Raw genomic sequence first — 20,828 nt, forward strand, 5'->3', positions numbered from 1 at the left:
CTTCTCCTAATGCTGGCCAAATCGGTATAATCGAAAGCCAATTTTGGCCGGCTTCAATTACTTTCCGTCGCAGGGCCGGCCAAAGTTCAATGGGGTGTGTCGGCAGTGTACCGAAGGCGGGATGGGGCCGTGGTTAACAGAAGGCCGACCTCGGCCGATAATGGAAAAAAGAAGGCCAGCCCTGACGAGCATTTGGCCGATTTTACTTGGTCCCTTTTTGTTCACGACCAAGCCTCGAAAAGGTGCCCGAACTGACCAGATGACCACCGGAGGGAATCAGGGATCACCTCCCCTTACTCCCCCAGTGGTCACCAACCCCCTTCCACTAAAAAAAAACATTAAAAAACATTTTTTCCCAGCCTCTATGCCAGCCTTAAATGTCATACCAAGCTCCATCACAGCACTATGCAGGTCCCTGGAGCAGTTTTTAGTGGGTACTGCAGTGCACTTAAGGCAGGCGGACCCAGGCCCATCCCCCCCTAACACGTGGTGGTCAATAGGAGCCCTCCCAAACCCCCAAAACCCACTGTACCCACATGTAGGTGCCTCCCTTCACCCCTTAGGGCTATGATAGTGGTGTACAGTTGTGGGTAGTGGGTTTGGGGGGGGGTTGGGGGGCTCAGCACCCAAGGTAAAGGAGCTATGCACCTGGGAGCAATTTCTGAAGTCCACTGCAGTGCCCCCTAGGGTGCCCGGTTGGTGTCCTGGCATGTGAGGGGGACCAGTGCACTACAAATGCTGGCTCCTCCCATGACCAAATGGCTTGGATTTGGCCGGGTTTGAGATGGCTGCCATTAGTTTCCAATATTGGCAAAAACCAATGGCGGCCATCTCTATTGCTGGCGATCTCTAAGGCCGGCCCAAATGTTGAGATTTGGCCGGCCCCAGCCGTATTATCAAAACGAAAGATGGCCGGCCATCTTGTTTTGATAATATAGTCGGGTACGCTGCTTTACAGGGCTGTGAAGATGGCCGGCCCCGTTCGATTATGCCTCTCCATATGACCTATCCAGTCTGCCCATCCATGCCATCTACTATCCTTTCCTCTCCCTAAGAGATCATATGACCTATCCAGTCTGCCCATCCATGCCATCTACTATCCCTTCCTCTCCCTAAGAGATCATCCTGCTTATTTTCGAACGAGAAGGCCGGTCATCTTCCGACACAAATTGGGAGATGGCCGGCCTTCTCCTAATGCTGGCCAAATCGGTATAATCAAAAGCCAATTTTGGCAGGCTTCAACTGCTTTCCGTCGCAGGGCCGGCCAAAGTTCAAGGGGGTGTGTCGGCAGTGTACTGAAGGCGGGATGGGGCCGTGGTTAACAGATGCCTGGCCTCGGCTGATAATGGGAAAAAGAAGGCCGGCCCTGACGAGCATTTGGCCAATTTTACTTGGTCCCTTTTTGTTCACGACCAAGCCTCGAAAAGGTGCCTGAACTGACCAGATGACTACCGGAGGGAATCAGGGATCACCTCCCCTTACTCCCCAAGTGGTCACCATCCCCCTCCCACTCAAAAAAAAAAATTAAAAAACATTTTTCCAGCCTCTATGCCAGCCTTAAATGTCATACCCAGCTCCATCACAGCGCTATGCAGGTCCGTGGAGCAGTTTTTAGTGGGTACTGCAGTGCACTTAAGGCAGGCAGACCCAGGCCCATCCCCCACCCACCTGTTACACTTGTGGTGGTCAATGGGAGCCCTCCAAAACCCACTGTACCCACATGTTGGTGCCCCCCTTCACCCCTTAGGGCTATGGTAATGGTGTACAGTTGTGGGGAGTGGGTTTTGGGGGGGTTTGGGGGGCTCAGCACCCAAGGTAAGGGAGCTATGCACCTGGGAGCAATTTCTGAAGTCTACTGCAGTGCCCCCTAGGGTGCCCGGTTGGTGTCCTGGCATGTGAGGGGGACCAGTGCACTACAAATGCTGGCTCCTCCCATGACCAAATGGCTTGTATTTGGCCGGGTTTGAGATGGCTGCCATTAGTTTCCATTATCGGCAAAAACCAATGGCGGCCATCTCTATTGCCAGCGATCTCTAAGGCCGGCCCAAATGTTGAGATTTGGCCGGCCCCAGCCATATTATCGAAACGAAAGATGGCTGGCCATCTTGTTTCGATAATATAGTCGGGTACACCGCTTTACGGGGCCGTCATTACAGATGGCCACCCTTAGAGATGGCCGGCCCCGTTCGATTATGCCTCTCCATATGACCTATCCAGTCTGTCCATCCATGCCATCTACTATCCCTTCCTCTCCCTAAGAGATCCTACATTCTTGTCCCAGGCTTTCTTGATCTGTAGGACCAATGGTTAGAAATTAAGGATCAAAGGCATTGAAGAAGAGTTAAACTCTCCCATGGAAATCAAAGAAGGAAAGGACATTAAGGAGGTAGAGGAGGCGAGGCAGTTTAATGCAATTTCCTAGTGTAAACCAGTTAAATGTGGTACCTCCTCACAACAGGGAGAAAGCAATGCATTTCTAATCTCCTCAGTTCTCACTGTAACAGTAATCATGATGATGGCTTCACAGGACAGCCCTTTCAGAATAAATTGCTGGACAACAGGCATATACAGATGTAGAACAAGCAGGATCCCTGCTGTAAATTATTCACACTGCATGTTGTCATTCCAGATGTTCTACAATCCCCAGCAGCAGATGCTACTAGGATCGCTTTCAATGCTGTCATTGTTAATTAGGGGCAATGGCCAAGCACTGGGCCCATGCAAAAGTAACCAAGCTTGCTGTGATCTGTAAGCATGCTCTTTTATAGCAACCAAAGTCATTTTGGGGGAGACTAGATGCTTTTGCTAACACTTTTCTCTCCTTTCCAGTTCCCCTTCCTGTCACCATCATGATACAATATGTGAATCACGTCTGCATTTAAATGTCTATATGATATTCGGCGTCGTACTGTACTTTGCAATGTATGCATGAATATTACAACTCTATCCCTGATAGGCTCAATATTCAGCGCATGGTGGGCAGTGCGTTTACTGTTTGCCGCTGGCATTAAACCTAGATATTCAATTCCAGGCTGTATCCAGCAACTGGCATTGACTATTCAGGTTTATTTTGTCTACTAAAAAGTTACCCAGCTATGCTGATATTTATCATTAACCTGTTAACCTTTTAGCGGTCAAAGATAGGCCTGCTATTTAAGTGGCCTATTTTGACCGCTCTCCATAGTTGGTTAAGCGCTGAATATCTGCACCTAACTGGCTATGTTGTGCGATACAGCCAGTGAGCGACTAGCCACTAACCAGGATATTTAGTGGGAGATAACCGGTTATCTCATGCTGAATATTCACAGATAGATGCTTAAACCCTTTTTAACCGGCCAGGAGCCGTTCGTGACTGTAACATATAGTAACATGGTAAATGATGGCAGATAAAGACCTGTACAGTCCATCCAGTCTGCCCAGCAAGATAGACTCATTTTACATGGTATTTGATACTTTATATGTATACCCGAGTTTGATTTGTCCTTGTTATTCTCAGGGCACTGACTGTAGAAGTCTGCCCAGTACTGGTTTTGCTTCCCAACTACCGGTGTTGCCACCCACTCTCTGCTAAGATTCCATAGATCCATTCCTTCTAAACAAGGTTCCTTTGTGTTTATCCCATGCATGTTTGAATTTCATTACCGTTTTCATCATCACCTCCTGAGAAAGGGCATTCCATGTATCCAGCACCCTCTCTGTGAAAAAATACTTCCCAACAATACTCCTGAGCAGTGCGTTTTTTTCTAGCAAAAAAGGTGTGGGTACTCAAATGCTAGGCCATCCTTCAAGGGTGGGGTAAACACTCAGTGACTCACTCCACAATAGCCAGGCCTCCCCAGCAACCAGTCACAGAATCTATGACAAGGCAGAATTGGTGTGTAGAGCCTGAGCTGTTTCATTAAAACTTGGGGTCCATGGGTCAATTGTAGCAGACAATGGAAAAGGTGCTGGTACTCAGTACCCCCTCAAAAAAAGCCCTGCTCCTGAGTCTGTTCCCTTCAACTTCAATTCATGTCTTCTAGTTCTACCTGGTTAAATAGTTTTGAATATCGGGGGGGGGGGGGGGGGGAAGAGGGGAGGAGGAGGAATATGTCCAAACTACATCCCTGCTCACTGAGCACCTGGCACCTGTGCTAAAATAGCACACGTGAGTAGCAAAATAACACGTCTTAACGGCAACCCACATTGATAACTACACCCCTAAATCAGGAGCTTATATTTAGGTGTTCAGTTTTTCAATAACTTAGAAATGCTATTTTCAATACATATATCAATATTTAGAAAGGTATTTTCTCACTGCCTTCTGCTGCTTCAGGACTTGTAGGCTTGATAACTCGATTTGCGTCTTCATGAAGTGCACCAAACCAGTCTTTTAGTCTTGATGCAAGGTTTCTCAATTCTTTATCGGTGCAAACCACTACAATGAAAACACAACAAAAAACTTTAAAACCCTAACATTTTAACTACATTTCCCAATCAGAGCCTAAACAACAACAACAAAAGCATCATTGACTGGCCCAACTACTAATATTCTGCGGCATTTAATGGATAGCACTAGTTGGTTAGTGTTGGGGTGGTCTGGGGCGTAGTTAAGGTGGACCTGGACGTTAGGAATTGACCTCCACAAATGTGTATTCAATATGTATCATAAACCAGGTTATGTTGCTACACAGCATAGAGAACTTTTGTGGTGTATGATACATATCAAATGCACATTTCTAGGACAATCTGATTCCGCAGTGGGCAGTCATTGGATTTTGCTGGACTCCTGATGCAGGCCACACAGCCGAAACATGGCCGTGTCAAATCTATTTAGATGTGAACAAAGATTAAAGCACAGGACTAGTGACTGTTTACTTTTCAATTGCCTCCACTGTAACCTTAGTTATCCAGGCACTGCAGATATTCAATGTCGATGCCTGGATGGCTAACTGGGCATGTCAGACCACATATAGGGCTGGATTCAGTAAATGATGCTAAAAAATAGACTGGTGGAAAAATCCACACTTGGCGCTATTCTTTAAAGAGCGCTCCAGGATGAACGCGCTTTATAGAATAGCACTTACCCCCAGATTCTAAGTAGCACGCCTAGAGATCCGTGCCGAACTCCAGGCGTATTCTATAAAACCATATGTAACTTAATTGGCTTAACAAGTTAATTAGTGTTGTTAACAGCACTTAACAAGCAATAATGAGCACTAATCGACAATAATTAGAATTTATGTGCACAACTCGCTAAGCATATTCTGCAACAAAGTGCGCCTATCTTCTAATGCATGCAGACAAAAAGGGGTGTGGTTATGAGCGGGGAAATGGGTGTTTCGTGGGCATTCCTAAACTTGCATATTTATAGAATATGGCCCAGTGCGCCTATATCTACATGCCGGGATTTACACCATGTTTTTGTTCGTATAAAAGGACGAGCATAGTTTTAGGTGCTGGGATAGCGACTAAGCATATTCTATATACTGCGCCTGAATATAGGTGCTGCTTATAGAATACACTTGGGTGGAAATGTTTTCTGAGCAGATTTTTTAGGTGTCATATATAGAATCTCCCGCTTAGTGTGGATTCTCACACCCAACTTTGGGCGTGAGGACTTACACCAATTGTACCTGGTGTAAATCCTGGTGTGCAATTTGTGCACAGCTCTCAAATTCAGTAACATTGCACGTAACTTTCCAGAACACCCTTGACGCACCCATGTCCTCCTTTTGGGTTGAGCACAAGAAGGTTTAGGCGCAGTTCCTTATAGAATTACACATAGAGGGGCATAATTAAACGAAAACATCTATCTCCATGGGCGTTTATCTCTGAGAACGGGTCCGTGAAGGGGCGGACCGAACCGTATTTTCGAAAAAAATAGACGTCCATGTTTTATTCGACAATTTGTGAGCTGGGTGTTTTTGTTTTTCAGCGATAATGGAAAATGAAAGCACCCAGCTCAAAAACGAATAAATCCAAGGCATGTGTTCGTGGGAGGGGCCAGGATTCGTTGTGCGCTGGTCCCCCTCACATGCCAGGACACCAACCGGGCACTCTAGGGGACACTTTTACAAAATAAAAAAAAAAGATAAAAGAGCTCCCAGGAGCGTAGCACCCTTCCCTTGTGTGTAGAGCCCGCCAAATCCCCCTCAAAACCCACTGCCCACAAGTCTACACCATTACTATAGCCCTAAGGGGTGAAGGGGGGCACCTACATGTGGGTACAGTGGGTTTGGGGGGGTTGGACGACTAAGCATTAAGCAGCACAATTGTAACAGGTAGGGGAGGGATGGGCCTGGGTCCACCTGCCTGAAGTCCACTGCACCCCCTAATAACTGCTCCAGTGACCTGCATACTGCTGCCAGGGAGGTGGGTATGACATTTGAGGGTGAAAATAAACAGTTGTGAAACGGCATATTTTGTGGTGGGAGGGGGTTTGTGACCACTGGGGGAGTCAGGGGAGGTCATCCCCGATTCCCTCCAGTGGTTATCTGGTCATTTAGGGCACTTTTTGGGGCCTTATTCGTGGAAAAACAGGGTCCAGGAAAAGTGCCCTAAATTCTCGCTAAAAACACATATTTTTTTTCCATTATCGGCGAAAGGCGCCCATCTCTGATCGGCCGATAACCACGCCCCAGTTCCGCCTTCACCATGCCTTCGACACGCCCCCCATCAACTTTGTACGCTTCCGCGATGGAGTGCAGTTGAAAACGTCCAAGTTCGGCTTTCGATTATACCGCGTTATTCGTTTTTGTGAGATAAACGCCTATCTCCCGATTTAGGTCGCAATATAGCCGTTTTTGTCTTTCGATTATAAGCTGGAAAGTCAGTTGCGCAGAACTCCAAATTAGTGCCAATTAATGTGAAAAATTGATTGTTAGCGGCCAATTATTGAGTGCTAACTGCTCATTAGGGGGCCCTTTAATACAGGCGTGGTAAGCCCAACGCGGGTTTACCACACGTCAATTTGGAACTGCTGGCCCAACGAAGGCACCAGCCGTAGTTACAGCTCCATCGTATGTTATTTCCCGCCCCTGGTCCTGACCCGGCCACCTGAAACACTCAGAAGACTATTGAAGCTGCATATCTTGACTAAAGCCCTGAAATTATTTGGAGGAAGCAACTTATTGAAAGCAATTTGCTCTCCTGATGTACACAGTGAAAAAATATCCATTTTAGTAGGTGAATATTTTTATACTAAATTGAAAAGACCCAGCATATCTTATAGGTGAGGTTAAGATGAGAATTTGGCAGTAGTAAAACCAGGAATGTGATTGTTTAGTGTATGTTCAATTCATTAACTTGCATTAATGTGTGCAAAATCAATTTATTGCATGCTACTGTTAACCTATGAATTAACATGCTTGCAATTTGAGTACATTATAAAGTGTAATGTGCATTACAAATAATTAAACAATGGTGATTGCTTTTGACATACAAGGTGGTAGCTTTATTAGGTGTACAAAATGGAAATGCATTCCTGAGCCAGACACATAAATCCCCAACCCTCAGTCCTCCAATCAGGTTGATGCCTTGGTTGGAGGCACCTCCCACCAGCCTGCACTCATTGGGGTCATGCCTCCACCTGGCCTCTTCAGGTGACTCTGACCACCCAACCCTTGGTCACTCTGTGCCTCTGTGGCACAACTCTTCAGGAATCCTGCCATTCTCAAAATATAACCAACAACCCCTGTCTTACTACTACTACTTGACATTTATAGAGCGCTACTAGTGTTACGCAGCGCTGTACATAATAACGAAGAAGGACGGTCCCTGCTCAAAGGAGCTTACAATCTAAAGAACAAATGTCAAGCTGGGGCAGTCTAGATTTCCTGGGTAGAGGTGTAGAGGTTAGGTGCCGAAGGCGACATTGAAGAGGTGGGCTTTAAGCAGAGATCTGAAGACGGGTAGGGAGGGGGCCTGGCGTATGTGCACGGGGAGCCTGTTCCACGCGTGGGGTGAGGCAAGGCAGAAAGGGCGGAGCCTGGAGTTGGCGGTGGTGGAGAAGGGTACTGAAAGGAGGGATTTGTCTTGAGAGTGGAGGTTACAGGTAGGAACGTAAGGGGAGATGAGGGTTGAGAGGTAAGGAGGGGCTGCAGATCGAGTACATTTGTAGGTGAGTAGCGGTATCTGATCGGAAGCCAGTGAAGCGACCTGAGAAGGGTGACATGAGTGTATCGGTTCAGGCGGAAGATAAGACGTGCAGCAGAGTTCTGAATGGATTGAAGGGGGGATAGGTGGCTAAGTGGGAGACCAGTGAGGAGTAGGTTGCAGTAGTCAAGGCGAGAGGTAACGAGAGAGTGGATGAGAGTACGGGTGGTGTGCTCAGAGAGGAAAGGGCGGATTTTGCTAATGTTATAAAGGAAGAAGCGACAGGTCTTGGCTATCTGCTGGATATGCGCAGAGAAGGAGAGGGAGGAGTCGAAGATGACACCGAGGTTGCGGGCAGATGAGACGGGGACGATGAGGGTGTTATCAACCGAAATAGAGTGGAAGTAGAGGAGAAGTGAGTTTGGGTGGGAAGACAAGAAGTTCGGTCTTGGCCATGTTCAGTTTCAGGTGGCGGTTGGACATCCAGGCAGCAATGTTGGATAAGCAGGCCGATACTTTGGCCTGGGTTTCCGCAGTGATGTCAGGTGTGGAGAGATAGAGCTGGGTGTCATCAGCATAAAGATGATACTGGAAGCCATGAGACGAGATCAGGGAGCCCAGGGAAGAGGTGTAAATAGAGAAAAGAAGGGGTCCAAGGACAGAACCCTGAGGGACTCCAACAGAGAGCGGGATAGGGGTGGAGGAAGAACCATGAGAGTGTACTCTGAAGGTATGATGGGAGAGATAAGAGGAAAACCAGGAGCGGACAGAGCCCTGGAACCCAAAAGAGGACAGTGTGTCAAGAAGTAAGTTGTGATTGACAGTGTCAAAAGCGGAGGATTGGTCAAGGAGAATGAGGATGGAGTAATGACCTTTGGATTTGGTGAGGAACAGGTCATTACAGACTTTGGATAGTGCCGTTTCTGTCGAGTGAAGTGGGCGAAAGCCAGATTGAAGCGGATCGAGGATGGTATGAGAGGCGAGAAAATCAATGCAACGGCTGTGAACGGCGCGTTCAAGTATTTTGGAGAGGAAGGGTAGGAGGGAGATGGGGCGGTAGTTGGAGGGACTGGTAGGGTCAAGTGAGGGTTTTTTGAGGAGAGGTGTGACAACAGCATGCTTGAAGGTGTCAGGGACAGTTGCGGTGGAGAGAGAGAGGTTGAGGATATGACAGATGGGGGGGTGATAGTAGGAGAGATGGTGATAAGTAGGTTGGTGGGGATGGGGTCTGAGGAACAGGTGGTGGATTTCGAGGAGGAGAGAAGATGGGCGGTTTCCTCCGGTGATATCAGGAAAAGAGGAGAAGGAGGCCTGGGTTGATTGGTTGAGGGAGTGGGATGGTAGGATGAGGAGGAGGAGAAGGTTTAGTGGTGAATTCGAGGTTGATCTTCTGGACCTTGTCGCGGAAGTAGTCAGCCAGTGATTGAGGAGAGAGTGAGGGGGTGGGTGGGAGCGGAGGGCACTTTGAGGAGGGAGTTGAGGGTGGCAAAGAGACGACGAGGGTTAGAGCTAGGTCACGGGTGGGAGCAGAAATAGAAAAGAGGCTGGGTCACATGGCTCACCCTTTTTTAATGCCTACATAAGGCCATAAGTATTGCCATATTGGGACAAACCGAAGGTCCATCAAGCCCAGCATCCTGTTTCCAACAGTGGTCAATCCAAGTCACAAATACCTGGCAGAAACCCAAATAGTAGCAACATTCCATGTAGAACCCCAAAGAGTAGCAAGATTCTAGAATGCTAAGGAATAACAAGATTCCATGCAGAATTTCAAAGTGTAGCAACGTTCCATGAAGAACCCCAAAGAGTAGCAAGATTCCATTCAGAATCTCAAGTACATAAGTATTGCCATACTGGGACAGACCAAAGGTCCATCAAGCCCAGTATCCTGTTTCCAACAGTGGTCAATCCAGGTCACAAATACCTGGCAAGATCCGAAAAAAGTACAATACCTGCTGCCTACCTCCTGGCTGGTCAGATCTGCCCTGTCCTCCCCTGGCCCAATTGTCAAGCAGCAAAGGGGAGCCACCCTTTCCCTCAGATAAGACAGAGGGGGGAGAAGGGGGAAGCTCTAGCCTCTTCTCCCCCCCTCCCCGGGGAGGGGGCAATGTGACCTGGTTACCTTCACCTCCCTGGGAACCCCAGCTCAGAGACTCCTCTAAACCTGTTTTTTTTCAGAGAGCTCTCCTGTTCTGCCAACTTTCCCCACAAATGAAGCTTTACAAGTTACAAAGTTTGTCACATTTTCCTCAAAATCATATTTTCCACAATTTTTATGATCTTCTGCTGGAAACCCTCCAGTTTTCCCCCTCAATTTATTTCAAGAGATTAAAACCAGCAGCAGCTAAAATATCCAAGGGGAATAAAAAGAGAAGCAAGCCTGTCAGAAACAATACCCTGATTTCTGCATTCTCTTTAGTGATTGAATTGCCAGATTTAAAGCATTTTCTCTTTCATCCAATGAACACATCACTCTACATTTGAAATAACATCTTCTGCAACAGAAAACAAGGTTTCACACTTAAGAGTAACCCACAGTATGTGCTCCCTAGTTCATTCCACCTTTTAATATTCCTCCCACTAAGGCTTATTAAAAACAGTTTTAGCACTTGCTGTCTTCTATTAAATTTGATACTCTGACAGCTATAGTGAATTGATCTCTGTTGAATTGCTGCAGTTCTTACAAGAGCCCTCAGAATAATGGCGAATCAAGTTTCTGTCCCATTCTGCATACGCATATTCAGATTGCGGGAAGGAGCCCGGCTAACTCCCGTGGTTGGAGGTCAGCCTGGATATTCAATGTCGGGCCGTTAATATCTGGTTTATTTTTTGCCTGTTTAAACTTAACCAGCTATGTTAATAGTCGGAGATAGTTGGTTACGTTTAAACAGTGCAAAAATATTTCACCTATTTACATGGACCGATGTGGCCACTTACAATAGCCTACTATGTACTGAAAATTCAGGGCTAGCTGGCTATATCACATGATATAGCCTGTTATCTCCTAGCTGCTAACCGGGAATATGCAGCGTGGGGTAGTCGTTTATCCCCCACTGAATATCGCTGGATAGCCGGTTAAGTGGCATTTAACCGGCCAGGTGCCGTTTCTGGCCAGTTAAATGCAGTGGCGTAGCCAGACCTCGAGGTGGGAGGGGGCCAGAGCCCAAGGTGTGGGGCACATTTTGGTCGCCGCCCTGCTGCCGCCCTGCTGCCGCCCCCCCTGCCTCCCACTGTCGCCGCTGTACATCTTTCCTGGCAGGGGTCCCCAACCCCTGCCAGCTGAAGACTTCGTCCAGCACTGGTCTTCAACACCGCCGCATTTCCTGCCTGCTCTTTCTTCCCCTCATGTCCGGCACGCTCCTTTTATTGAAACTGCTCCACTAAAAGAAGCTTGCCCGACGTGAGGGGAAGAGACAGTAGGGTAGGCAATGCGGCGGCACTGCCACAGACCAGCGCTGGATGAAGTCTTCAGCTGGTGGGGGTGGGGATCCCCGCCAGCCAACCAGGGGCCCAGAGCAAATTTGGGGGGCCCCAGGCTCCCATGGACCCGCCTAGCTACACCACTGGTTAAATGGTTTTGAACATCAGGAGGATAATGTTTTTTGTAGGCTGAGTGATGAAGATAGTGAGGCTCATAGTCAGCCAGCATGGTTAAAGCCCACTGCCGGCACTCAAGCCAGAAATTCATTGCTGCACTGTATCCGGTGATTGGCATTGAGGGGCCCTTTCACTAAGCTACGGTAGACTCTATGTGCACGCAGCGCGCCCAAATGAGATTAGCGCCAGGCCAGTGTGCCCTCCTGGCAGTAATTTCAGATTTGACGCCCACCTATAACTTGTAGATGGATTATTAATTTATTTCCTACTGCGCGCGCCAGTTCCTGTGGTAATCAGCACTTGGCATGTGCCGACCGGTCACTGCACATGTAGTGCATGAGCATTTACTACTAGATCAATGGGTGGCATTAAGGGCTCAGGTCGGTTTTGGGTGCGTGCTGGTTTCATTTTTACCTCAGGCCCTTTTCCCGTTCCATTAAAAAAAAGGATTTTTTGTAGATGCGGTAAAAACTGGTCTGGTGCATGCCCAATACACTCGCCTACACAACTGCAGGCCACTTTTTACCATGGCTAAGTAAAAGGACCCCTGAATTCCAGGTTCATTTTTGGCTGCCGGAACATAACCAGTTAAGCCATTATTCAGCACCAACCGGATAAGTTTTTATCGGTTAAAGATAAGGCTGCTATTTCTGCAGTCCTAGATAACTGCCAAAGCCAGCGATGAATATCGGTGCTAACCAGCTATATCGTGTCATATAACCAGGGCCACTGAGGGGGGGGGGGGGGGGGGGCAAAATTCCCCAGGCCCAGCCTCCAAGGGGGGCCTGGCACCAGCGCCGGGGTCTCTCTCTCTCTTCTGCTCCTGAAGAAAACTCTAGTGCTGGGCCCGTCTTGGAGGCTGGTGAGGAGCGGACACAGCAGGGCTTCGGGCCAGAGCCTCTGGTTTGGTTGGCGGAAGTCCCCCCAGGCCCCACCAACAGAAGGGGTCTTCCTCCAGTGCTGCTCTTCACTCTGCCGCATTGCCTGCCAAGTGGCTGCTTTTCCTCTCAGGTTGCGCATCCTCGATTTTGAAGCCGAACATGCACGACGTGAGAAAAAAAGCAGCCGCAGGTGCAGGGCAGCGCTGGAGGAAGACTTCTTCTGCAGGCGGGGCCTCAGGATCCCCGCCATCCAAGCTATTTGTAGTTACAGCGGAGGGGGGAGGGCAGCAGCGTCAACGATCTGGGGGGGGGGAGGGGGGGGAATGGCCCTGCCCTGGGCTGGGCTTAGTCTCTCGGCAGCCTTGGATATAACCAGTTAGCTGCTATGGCTCACCGTGAATGTTCAGTGGAGATAATCGGTTATCTCCTACTGAATATTTGCGGTTAGCTGCTTAAACGCTATTTAAGTGGTCAGCGGCTGTCGCTAACCGGTTAAATAGCACTGAATTTTGGGGAGTTGTGTCTATCTTGCCATAATTCTATACTGAACCTCCATGGCAGTGTTTCAGCTTTCTATATTCTGGTTCTTTCTGCAGAATCCAAAAGTATAAGGCTTAAAAAAAAAAGAACCTACATTTAAACTAGACAGTTCCTGAAATTAATGTCCAATTCCCCAGATCTCCTTCCTCCAGACCACTCTATCCTAATTTGTCCATCATTTTGACTAAGAGCCTGTTTTCAAGTCAATGTCTACTATGAGCCCCGCCCTTGCCAACTTTAAATTATTTCCTTAGAAAAGGCCAAAGCCTAAGCGATAGCCACTGTAGGGGGAAAAAATCAATGTGGAATCAATTTTAAAATGCTTCCTGCATGTATAACTTGCAAACATTATCCTAAGATTAGATTATTTATGGAAGGGTTTGAGAAATGAAAGGCGAGCTGGGGTCACCGTTGTTTTTCACCTCACTCTCTGGGGAGTCATTTAAAAAAGATTTTTCCAAGTGCTAAGCCACTTTTACACACAGGTCTTTTAAAATCTCGCACATTAAGAAATGCAGGGTCATGCACTTGGGTTATAAGAATCCAGGAGAACGGTACAATATAGGGGGTGAAGTGCTTCTGTGTACGAAAGAAGAGTGGGACTTGGGGGTGCTTGTGCCTGATGAACTTAAGGTCTCCAAACAGGTAGAAAAAGCAATGGTCAAAGCCCGAAGGATGCTTGGCTGCATAAGGAGAGGGATGACCACCCGGAAAAAAGAGGTGATAGTGGCCTTATATAAGTCTCTGATGAGGCCCCATTTAGAGTACTGTGTGCAATTCTGGAGACCGCACCTGCAGAAGGATATAAAGTGGATGGAGTCTGTCCAGAGGGCAGCTAAAAAATTGGTATGTGGTTTTGGTCATAAAACATATAGGGACAGGCTTTGGAACCTAAACATGTAGAGAGGCAGGAAAGGGGATATGATAGCGATGTTTAAATACCTCAGTAGTGTTAATGTACAGGTAAGCCTTTTTCAAATGAAGACAAACTCTAGAATGAGGGGGCATACGATGAAGTTAAGAGGAAATAGGCATAGCAGGAATCTAAGAAATTACTCTTTCAAGGAAAGGGTGGTTGATGCATGGAATGGTCTCCTGGTGGAGGTCCTGGAGACAAGGACTGTGTCAGAGTTTAAGAAAGCATGGGATAGGCATGTGGGATCCCATAGGAAAGGAAGAGTTGTTACTGAGGGTGGGCTTACCGCTGCTTTGTAAAAAGGCCTCTTAGTCACCAGCGTCCTTTCAGGCGTTTGCTCATGGAGCTTCTCTCTCCCTCACTACCAGTATTCCACATTAAAATCTAAACATTGCCTATTCACTCTGCTGAATTTGTCTATGACAAGCAATCTTTCACGTGATCCACAAAGTACAGCATTCCTTCTACCTGGTAACTGAGAGAAAATGCCTTATTCAACAGAGCGCTTAAAGGAAGCCAGCTTGGTTCGGTTCCCTGGAAATGTCACTTATCTTTTACGTAGGGGAGATGTGCACAATGCGGAACTGGAGAATCCAGTTGGTTGATTTGACATTTTCTAGCTATAAATCTTCTTTTGTCAGCTGTAAAGATTTGAATTGAGGTGAATAAGGGACGGATGGTTAACAAAGTGGTAGAGAAAAGGGAGTTTGGGTATAAGCTTTATGGCTGATTCTCAAATAGATGAATGCAAGAATGATACGTCTATATGAAAGTTTGCTACAGTGTCATTACGAAATCACAATACATAAGTAGGCCACCTGCTGCTACTAACATCTACTACTTATGTATTATGGATGCATGCTGTCTCTTTATGATCTATTTCCATTTATCCTGTATTTCTATGTTTACACCTCCTTATTCCCCAGAAAAGGAGCCAAGCGGGCTTATTTTCGAAAGTGATCACTGGCCATCTTCCGACATAAATCGGGAGATGGCCTGCGATCTCTCAAAAGCAGCGAAATCGGTATAATCGAAAGCTGCTTTTTTGACACCATCGCCGCTTTCCCGTCGTCGAGCTGACAAAAGTACAAGGGGGCATGTTGGCGGCGTAGCGAAGGCGGGACATGGGCAGGCATGGGCGTGGCTACCAGATGGCTGGCTTTCGTGCATAATGGAAAAAACCCCCAGCGTTAATCAATATTTTGCCGGGTTTACTTGGTCCTTTTATTTTCACAACCAAGCCTCATAAAGGTGCCCCAACTGACCAGATGACCACTGGAGGGAATGGGGATGACCTCCCCGTACTCCCCCAGTGGTCAACAACCCCTTCCCACACTAAAAAAATAAAAATAAAAACCTTTTTTACCAGCCTCAAATGTCATACCCAGCTCCCTGACAGCAGTATGCAGGTCCCTGGAACAGTTTTTGTTGGTTGCAGTGGACTTCAGGTAGGCGAACCCAGGCCCATCCCCCCCCTACCTGTTACACTTGTGGTGGTAAGTGTTGAGCCCTCCAACCCCCCCAAAACCCACTGTACCCACATGTAGGTGCCCCCTTTCACCCATAAGGGCTTTGGTAGTGGTGTAGAGTTGTGGGGAGTGGGTTTTGAGGGGCTCAGCACCCAAGGTAAGGGAGCTATGCACCTGGGACGTATTTGTATATATTTTTTTAATTTTTAGAAGTGACCCCTAGGGTGCCTGGTTGGTGACCTGGCATGTCAGGGGGACCAGTGCACTACAAATGCTGGCTCCTCCCACGAGCAAATGCCTTGGATTTAGCCAGGGTTGAGATGGCTGCTTTTAGTTTCCATTATCGCTGAAAAACAAAACCGGCCATCTCAAACCCGGTGAACTCTGGCATTTGGCCGGGCCAAACCGTATTATCGAAAAAAAAAGATGGCCGGCCATCTTTTTTGATAATACGGTTCGGCCAGCTGTTTGCAGCGCCGTCAAAATAGATCGCCGGCAATCTATTTCGCTGGCGCCGTTCGATTATTCCCCTCAAGATGGCTTACATTTTTCATCATAAACACATTAGAATACATGAAAATAATAAAAAATACAATCATGCTAAAATTCCTGTTCCTTCCCTTACTTTTATTAGGAAGAGTGACAGGCCACACTACATGACAAAAAATATGAAAACCCAACAAGATAGTAAGTTAGTTCATCAAATAGTTCAATACACAGACAATACATTCAAATATAACCTCATATAATAAGAACAGTCTAGATTACAAATACTTCTTTTGTACTTAGAAAAACACATTATATAGGGTACGAAGGATTCCTCTTACTCGGTCTATAGCAGGACACTTTCTGAAATAGGGATCGGGATTTAGGGACCCTTTTACTAAGCTGCGTAAGCATCTACGTGCGCCCAACATGCACCAAAATAGAGTTACTGCACGGTTACCGCATGGCCATTGCGGTAATTTCATTTTTTATGTGCATCTGCTACACTCGCCCAAAAAATATTTTTAATTTTCTGGCGCATGTGACATTTGGTGTGCATTGGTCATTACTGCCTGGGTGCCATGTGAGACTTTACCGCTAGGTCAGTGGCTGACTTTACCACTAGATCAATGGCGGTAAGGTCTCAGACCCAAAACGGACGCACAGCAATTTTGATTTTGCTGCACTCCATTTTTGGCAAAAATTTAAAAAAGGGCTTTTTTTACAGCTGCGCTGAAAAATGGATTGGCATGCGTCCCAAACCTGCAGCTACACGACCGCAAGCCATTTTTCACTGCACCTTAGTAAAAGGACCCCTTACTTTTTATGTGGTGAATAGGACGGGGCAGGGTCGTAGCCAGACACCCAATTTTGGGTGGGCCTGGGCCCAAGATGGGTGGGCAGAAGAACTCTGCCTTGTCCCACAAGTGATTTGGAGGGGCATAATCGAACGCGAACGCCCATCTCCATGAGCGTCTATGTCCGAGAACGGGTACGTGAAGGGGTGGGACAGACCGTGTTTTAGAAAAAAAATGTGCGTCCATCTTTCGTTTCGAAAATACAGTTTGTACGGACCAAAATGCCATGGATTTAGTCATTTGTGAGCTGGGCGTTTGTTTTTTTAGCGAGAATGGAAAATACAAACGCCCAGCTCAGAAATGTCCTAATCCAAGCCATTTGGTCGTGGGAGGGGCCAGGATTCGTAGTACCCTCGCCCCCCTGACATGTCAGGACACCAACTGGACACCCTAGAGGTCAGTGCGGTGGACTTCAGAAAATGCTCCCACATGCATAGCTCCCTTACCATGGGTGCTGAGCCCCCAACCCCCCTCCCCCCAAACCCACTACCCACAAATGTACAACACTACCATAGCTCTTAGGGGTGAAGGGGGCACCTACATGTGGGTACAGTGGGTTTTGGAGACCTCCCACTTACCAGCACAAGTGTTACAGGTAGGGGGGGATGGGCCTGGGTCCCATCTGCCTTAAGTGCACTGCGGTACCCACTAGAAGTGCTCCAGGGACCTGCATACACGCAGGCCTCTAGGACTTGTTGCTGCTGTATAACCTTGGCACACCAGTTAACACCTGAAGTCTAATCTCTTTGAAAAAGTCCTTTATTTGAATAAGCACGTTTACTCACAGTTAACTGCAGATCAGAGTTTGTGCCCCACTGGCAAAGAGTCTTCCTGGTACTGAGATTAGCAGTAGGTCAGAGCTGGCAGAATGCTGTACAATGACCTCTTTCAGCAACATTCAAGGGAAGAACTAGGAGGCAGATGCAGCAACCAAACGTAAAAAAATCTAAATCGTTAAAGTCCCTAACGATTTTAAAATAACGAAAACTGTACCAAAAAAAAAAGTCACACATGCTGAGATCGGTATTGAAACGTACAATGTATCAAAGAATCACAATACACATCGTTAATCGGCCCCCAAATCATGCGCAGAGCAGCCAAGCGTTATGTTAGCTGCTCTGCGCATGCCACAAACAGTCAAAACACAGTCAAATCACAAGCACATGGCTCCCAAATCAAAACAAAAATAAAAAAAAAGGGTCGGGAGGGGGCAAGGGCGCTCATCAGGAGCGTCCTGTACGGACGGCCTTGCCCCCCCCCCCGCTGCTCCCCACTTTCCGCCGCTCCCCCACCCCGAAAAAGCAAAATTCAAGCAGCCCTGCTCCCCACTTTCCGCCGCTCCCCCACCCCGAAAAAGCAAAATTCGAGCAGCCCCTGCCCCCCTCCCTTCCTCACTACTCTCTCACCTCAGCTCCGCCTCCCGACATCCTCCGTCCTGTGCCCCGTCCCCTTTTGGGGTCGTCGCCGCCATTCCCCTCCTCCATCGGGCCCCCCTCCCTCTTACCGGGCCCGTGCAGCGCCTCTATCCTCTGTCCGAAGGCGCTGCATGGGCAAGAAGAAAGCCTGATGCCTGTCTTCGCCCAGCTTCGATGGCTTGTCTTTCTCCTGCTGGGCCCGCCCCTGTCTGACGTCAGTAACCTACGTAGGTTACCGACGTCAGACAGGGGCGGGCCCAGAAGGAGAAAGACGCGCCATCGAAGCTGGGCGAAGGCAGGCATCAGGCTTTCTTCTTGCCCGTGCAGCGCCTTCGGACAGAGGAGAGAGGCGCTGCACGGGCCCGGTAAGAGGGAGGGGGGCCCGATGGAGGAGGGGAATGGCGGCGACGACCCCAAAAGGGGGCGGGGCACAGGACGGAGGATGTCGGGAGGCGGAGCTGAGGTGAGAGAGTAGTGAGGAAGGGAGGGGAGCAGGGGCTGCTCGAATTTTGCTTTTCGGGGTGGGGGGAGCGGCGGAAAGTGGGGAGCAGCGGGGGGGGGGGGGCAAGGCCGTCCGTACAGGACGCTCTTGATGAGCGCCCTTGCCCCCTCCCGATCCTTTTTTTATTTTTATTTATTTATGTTTTTCTGACGTCCTTTGGACCAATCACAGCGCTTTTAGCTCTGCTAATGCGCTGGGATTGGCTCAAAGTTTGTTTATTTTTTCTCTTAATGATTTTTCCTGGCACAGAGCTGTCCTAACGAGTGGTCCAGACCTCTCGTTAGTTTTCCTGCCTTTTTCCTGCGTAAAGGCAATTGGAAAAGGTTAGTGCATGTCGTTTCAATGGGGTTTTCACACTAATTGCTCATCTCCATTCCGTTTTCGTTAGCTGCTGGCTTCCTCGGTAAAAGCCCTTTGATGCATGCAACGGATCAAATTTTCCTCGTTGGAGAGTCATTAAAGGCTCATTTAGCTTTAGTGCATCTGCCTCTAAGTTCTGTAACGTGGCTAACACATGAAAGGGATCTAAAACTGTGTTACAAAAATGGCCACTACCTCATGGACTACCAGAAACAAAACAGGGCACACTCTGACCCAGTAAGCAGAGGGAAAAGCACCATGGGAGTAGAACCTACCAACTACCAACATCGTGAGCATTTAACACAAGCTAGTGGAATCACGGAGCCCAATACCCTACACCCACCACAATGCATTGCTGATGTGACTTTGCAGTGCGCATAACAGAAAAGGTGTCACACTCACCCGAGAGCCACATCAGAACCAGGGAAAGACTGTCACAGGATAAAACACATTCTGCTGTCATGGAGGTGGGTACGACATTTGAGGCTGGCATAGAGGCTGGGAAAAAAAGTTCTTAAAGTGTTTTTTTTTTGGTGGGAGGGGGTTAGTGACCACTGGGGGAGTCAGGGGAGGTGATCCCCGATTCCCTCCGGTGGTCATCTGGTCAGTTGGGGCACTTTTTTGGGACTTGGATCGGAAAAAAAAGGGTCCAAATAAAGCTGACCAAATTCTCGTCCATAACGCCTTTCTTGTTTCGATTATCAGCTAAAGATGCCCATCTCTCCTCGGCCGATAACCACACCCCAGTCCCGCCTTCACCATGCCTCCGACACGCCCCCATCAACTTTGTTCATTCCTGCGACGGAGTGCAGTTGAAGACGACCAAAATCGGCTTTTGATTATACCAATTTGGTCGCACATAGGAGAAAGACGCCCATCTCCCGATTTGGGTTGAAATATGGGCGTCTTTCTCTTTCGAAAATAAGCTGGTTGGTCTCTCCCTCACTCGCCTGCATGCCATATGGACTCTCAAACATCCCCCCATCCCCTGCATACTTTTTAAATAGCAGCTTTTCACCAGCAGCGAGCAGGAACTAGTACACACTACTCATGTTGACCCCACAGCCTTCCCTCTGATGCAATTTCCTGTTTCCGCATAGGCAGAAGTATATCAGAGGGAAGGCTGTGGGGCTGGTTTTGAGCAGTATGTATCAGTCGCTACTCACTGCTGGTGAAGATCTGCTATTTACAAGGTATGCAGGAGGAACAGTTGTTGGGAGTTTTTGGCAGCTGGGGATTGGGAATCGTTGCTATCATAGGTGTGCTGCTACTGGGTGGGCCTGAGCCCAACATGGATGGGCCTGGGCCCACCCTTGGCTACACCACTGGGACAGGGTGCTATTCCCTATGGGCCCGATATTCAGACCTCGGAAGGGAGCCCGGCTAAATCCTACGGTTGGCGGTCAGCCCAGATGTTCAATGCAGGGTCATTTCCAGTGACCGGCATTGAATATCTGGGTGTTTTTTGACCTGTTTAAATTTAACCGGCCAAGCTGATATTCAGCGCTGGCCGGTTAAGTTTAAAACCAGCCAAAGATATTCCTGCTACTTTAGTGGCCTAATTTGGCTGCCAAACCTAGCCTGAGATGCGCTGAATATTAGCGGATTGCTGGTTATATCATGCAATATAACTGGTTATCCACTAAGCACTAACTGGTGATATTCATCAGGAGATATAACAAAAGAGAAAGAACGAAGTACAAACTAAAGCCCAAAAAAAAAAAAACCA

General features: G+C 48.0%; 1 protein-coding gene across 2 annotated transcripts in view; it reads right to left on the reverse strand.

Annotated features, from left to right (window-relative positions):
- Positions 1-20,828, reverse strand: part of SPOCK1 (SPARC (osteonectin), cwcv and kazal like domains proteoglycan 1) — a 635,761-nt gene that overhangs the window by 31,440 nt on the left and 583,493 nt on the right. The window contains exon 7 of one of the 2 annotated variants that reach the window (XM_030212676.1): positions 4,301-4,417. In XM_030212676.1, the coding sequence (XP_030068536.1) occupies positions 4,301-4,417 (117 nt within the window). Of the gene's footprint in view, positions 1-4,297; positions 4,418-20,828 lie in introns of both variants that reach the window. The other variant, XM_030212675.1, reaches the window with a different exon arrangement.

This window comes from Microcaecilia unicolor, chromosome 8 (assembly GCF_901765095.1).
Source record: "Microcaecilia unicolor chromosome 8, aMicUni1.1, whole genome shotgun sequence".
Classification (NCBI taxonomy): Eukaryota; Metazoa; Chordata; class Amphibia; order Gymnophiona; family Siphonopidae; genus Microcaecilia; species Microcaecilia unicolor.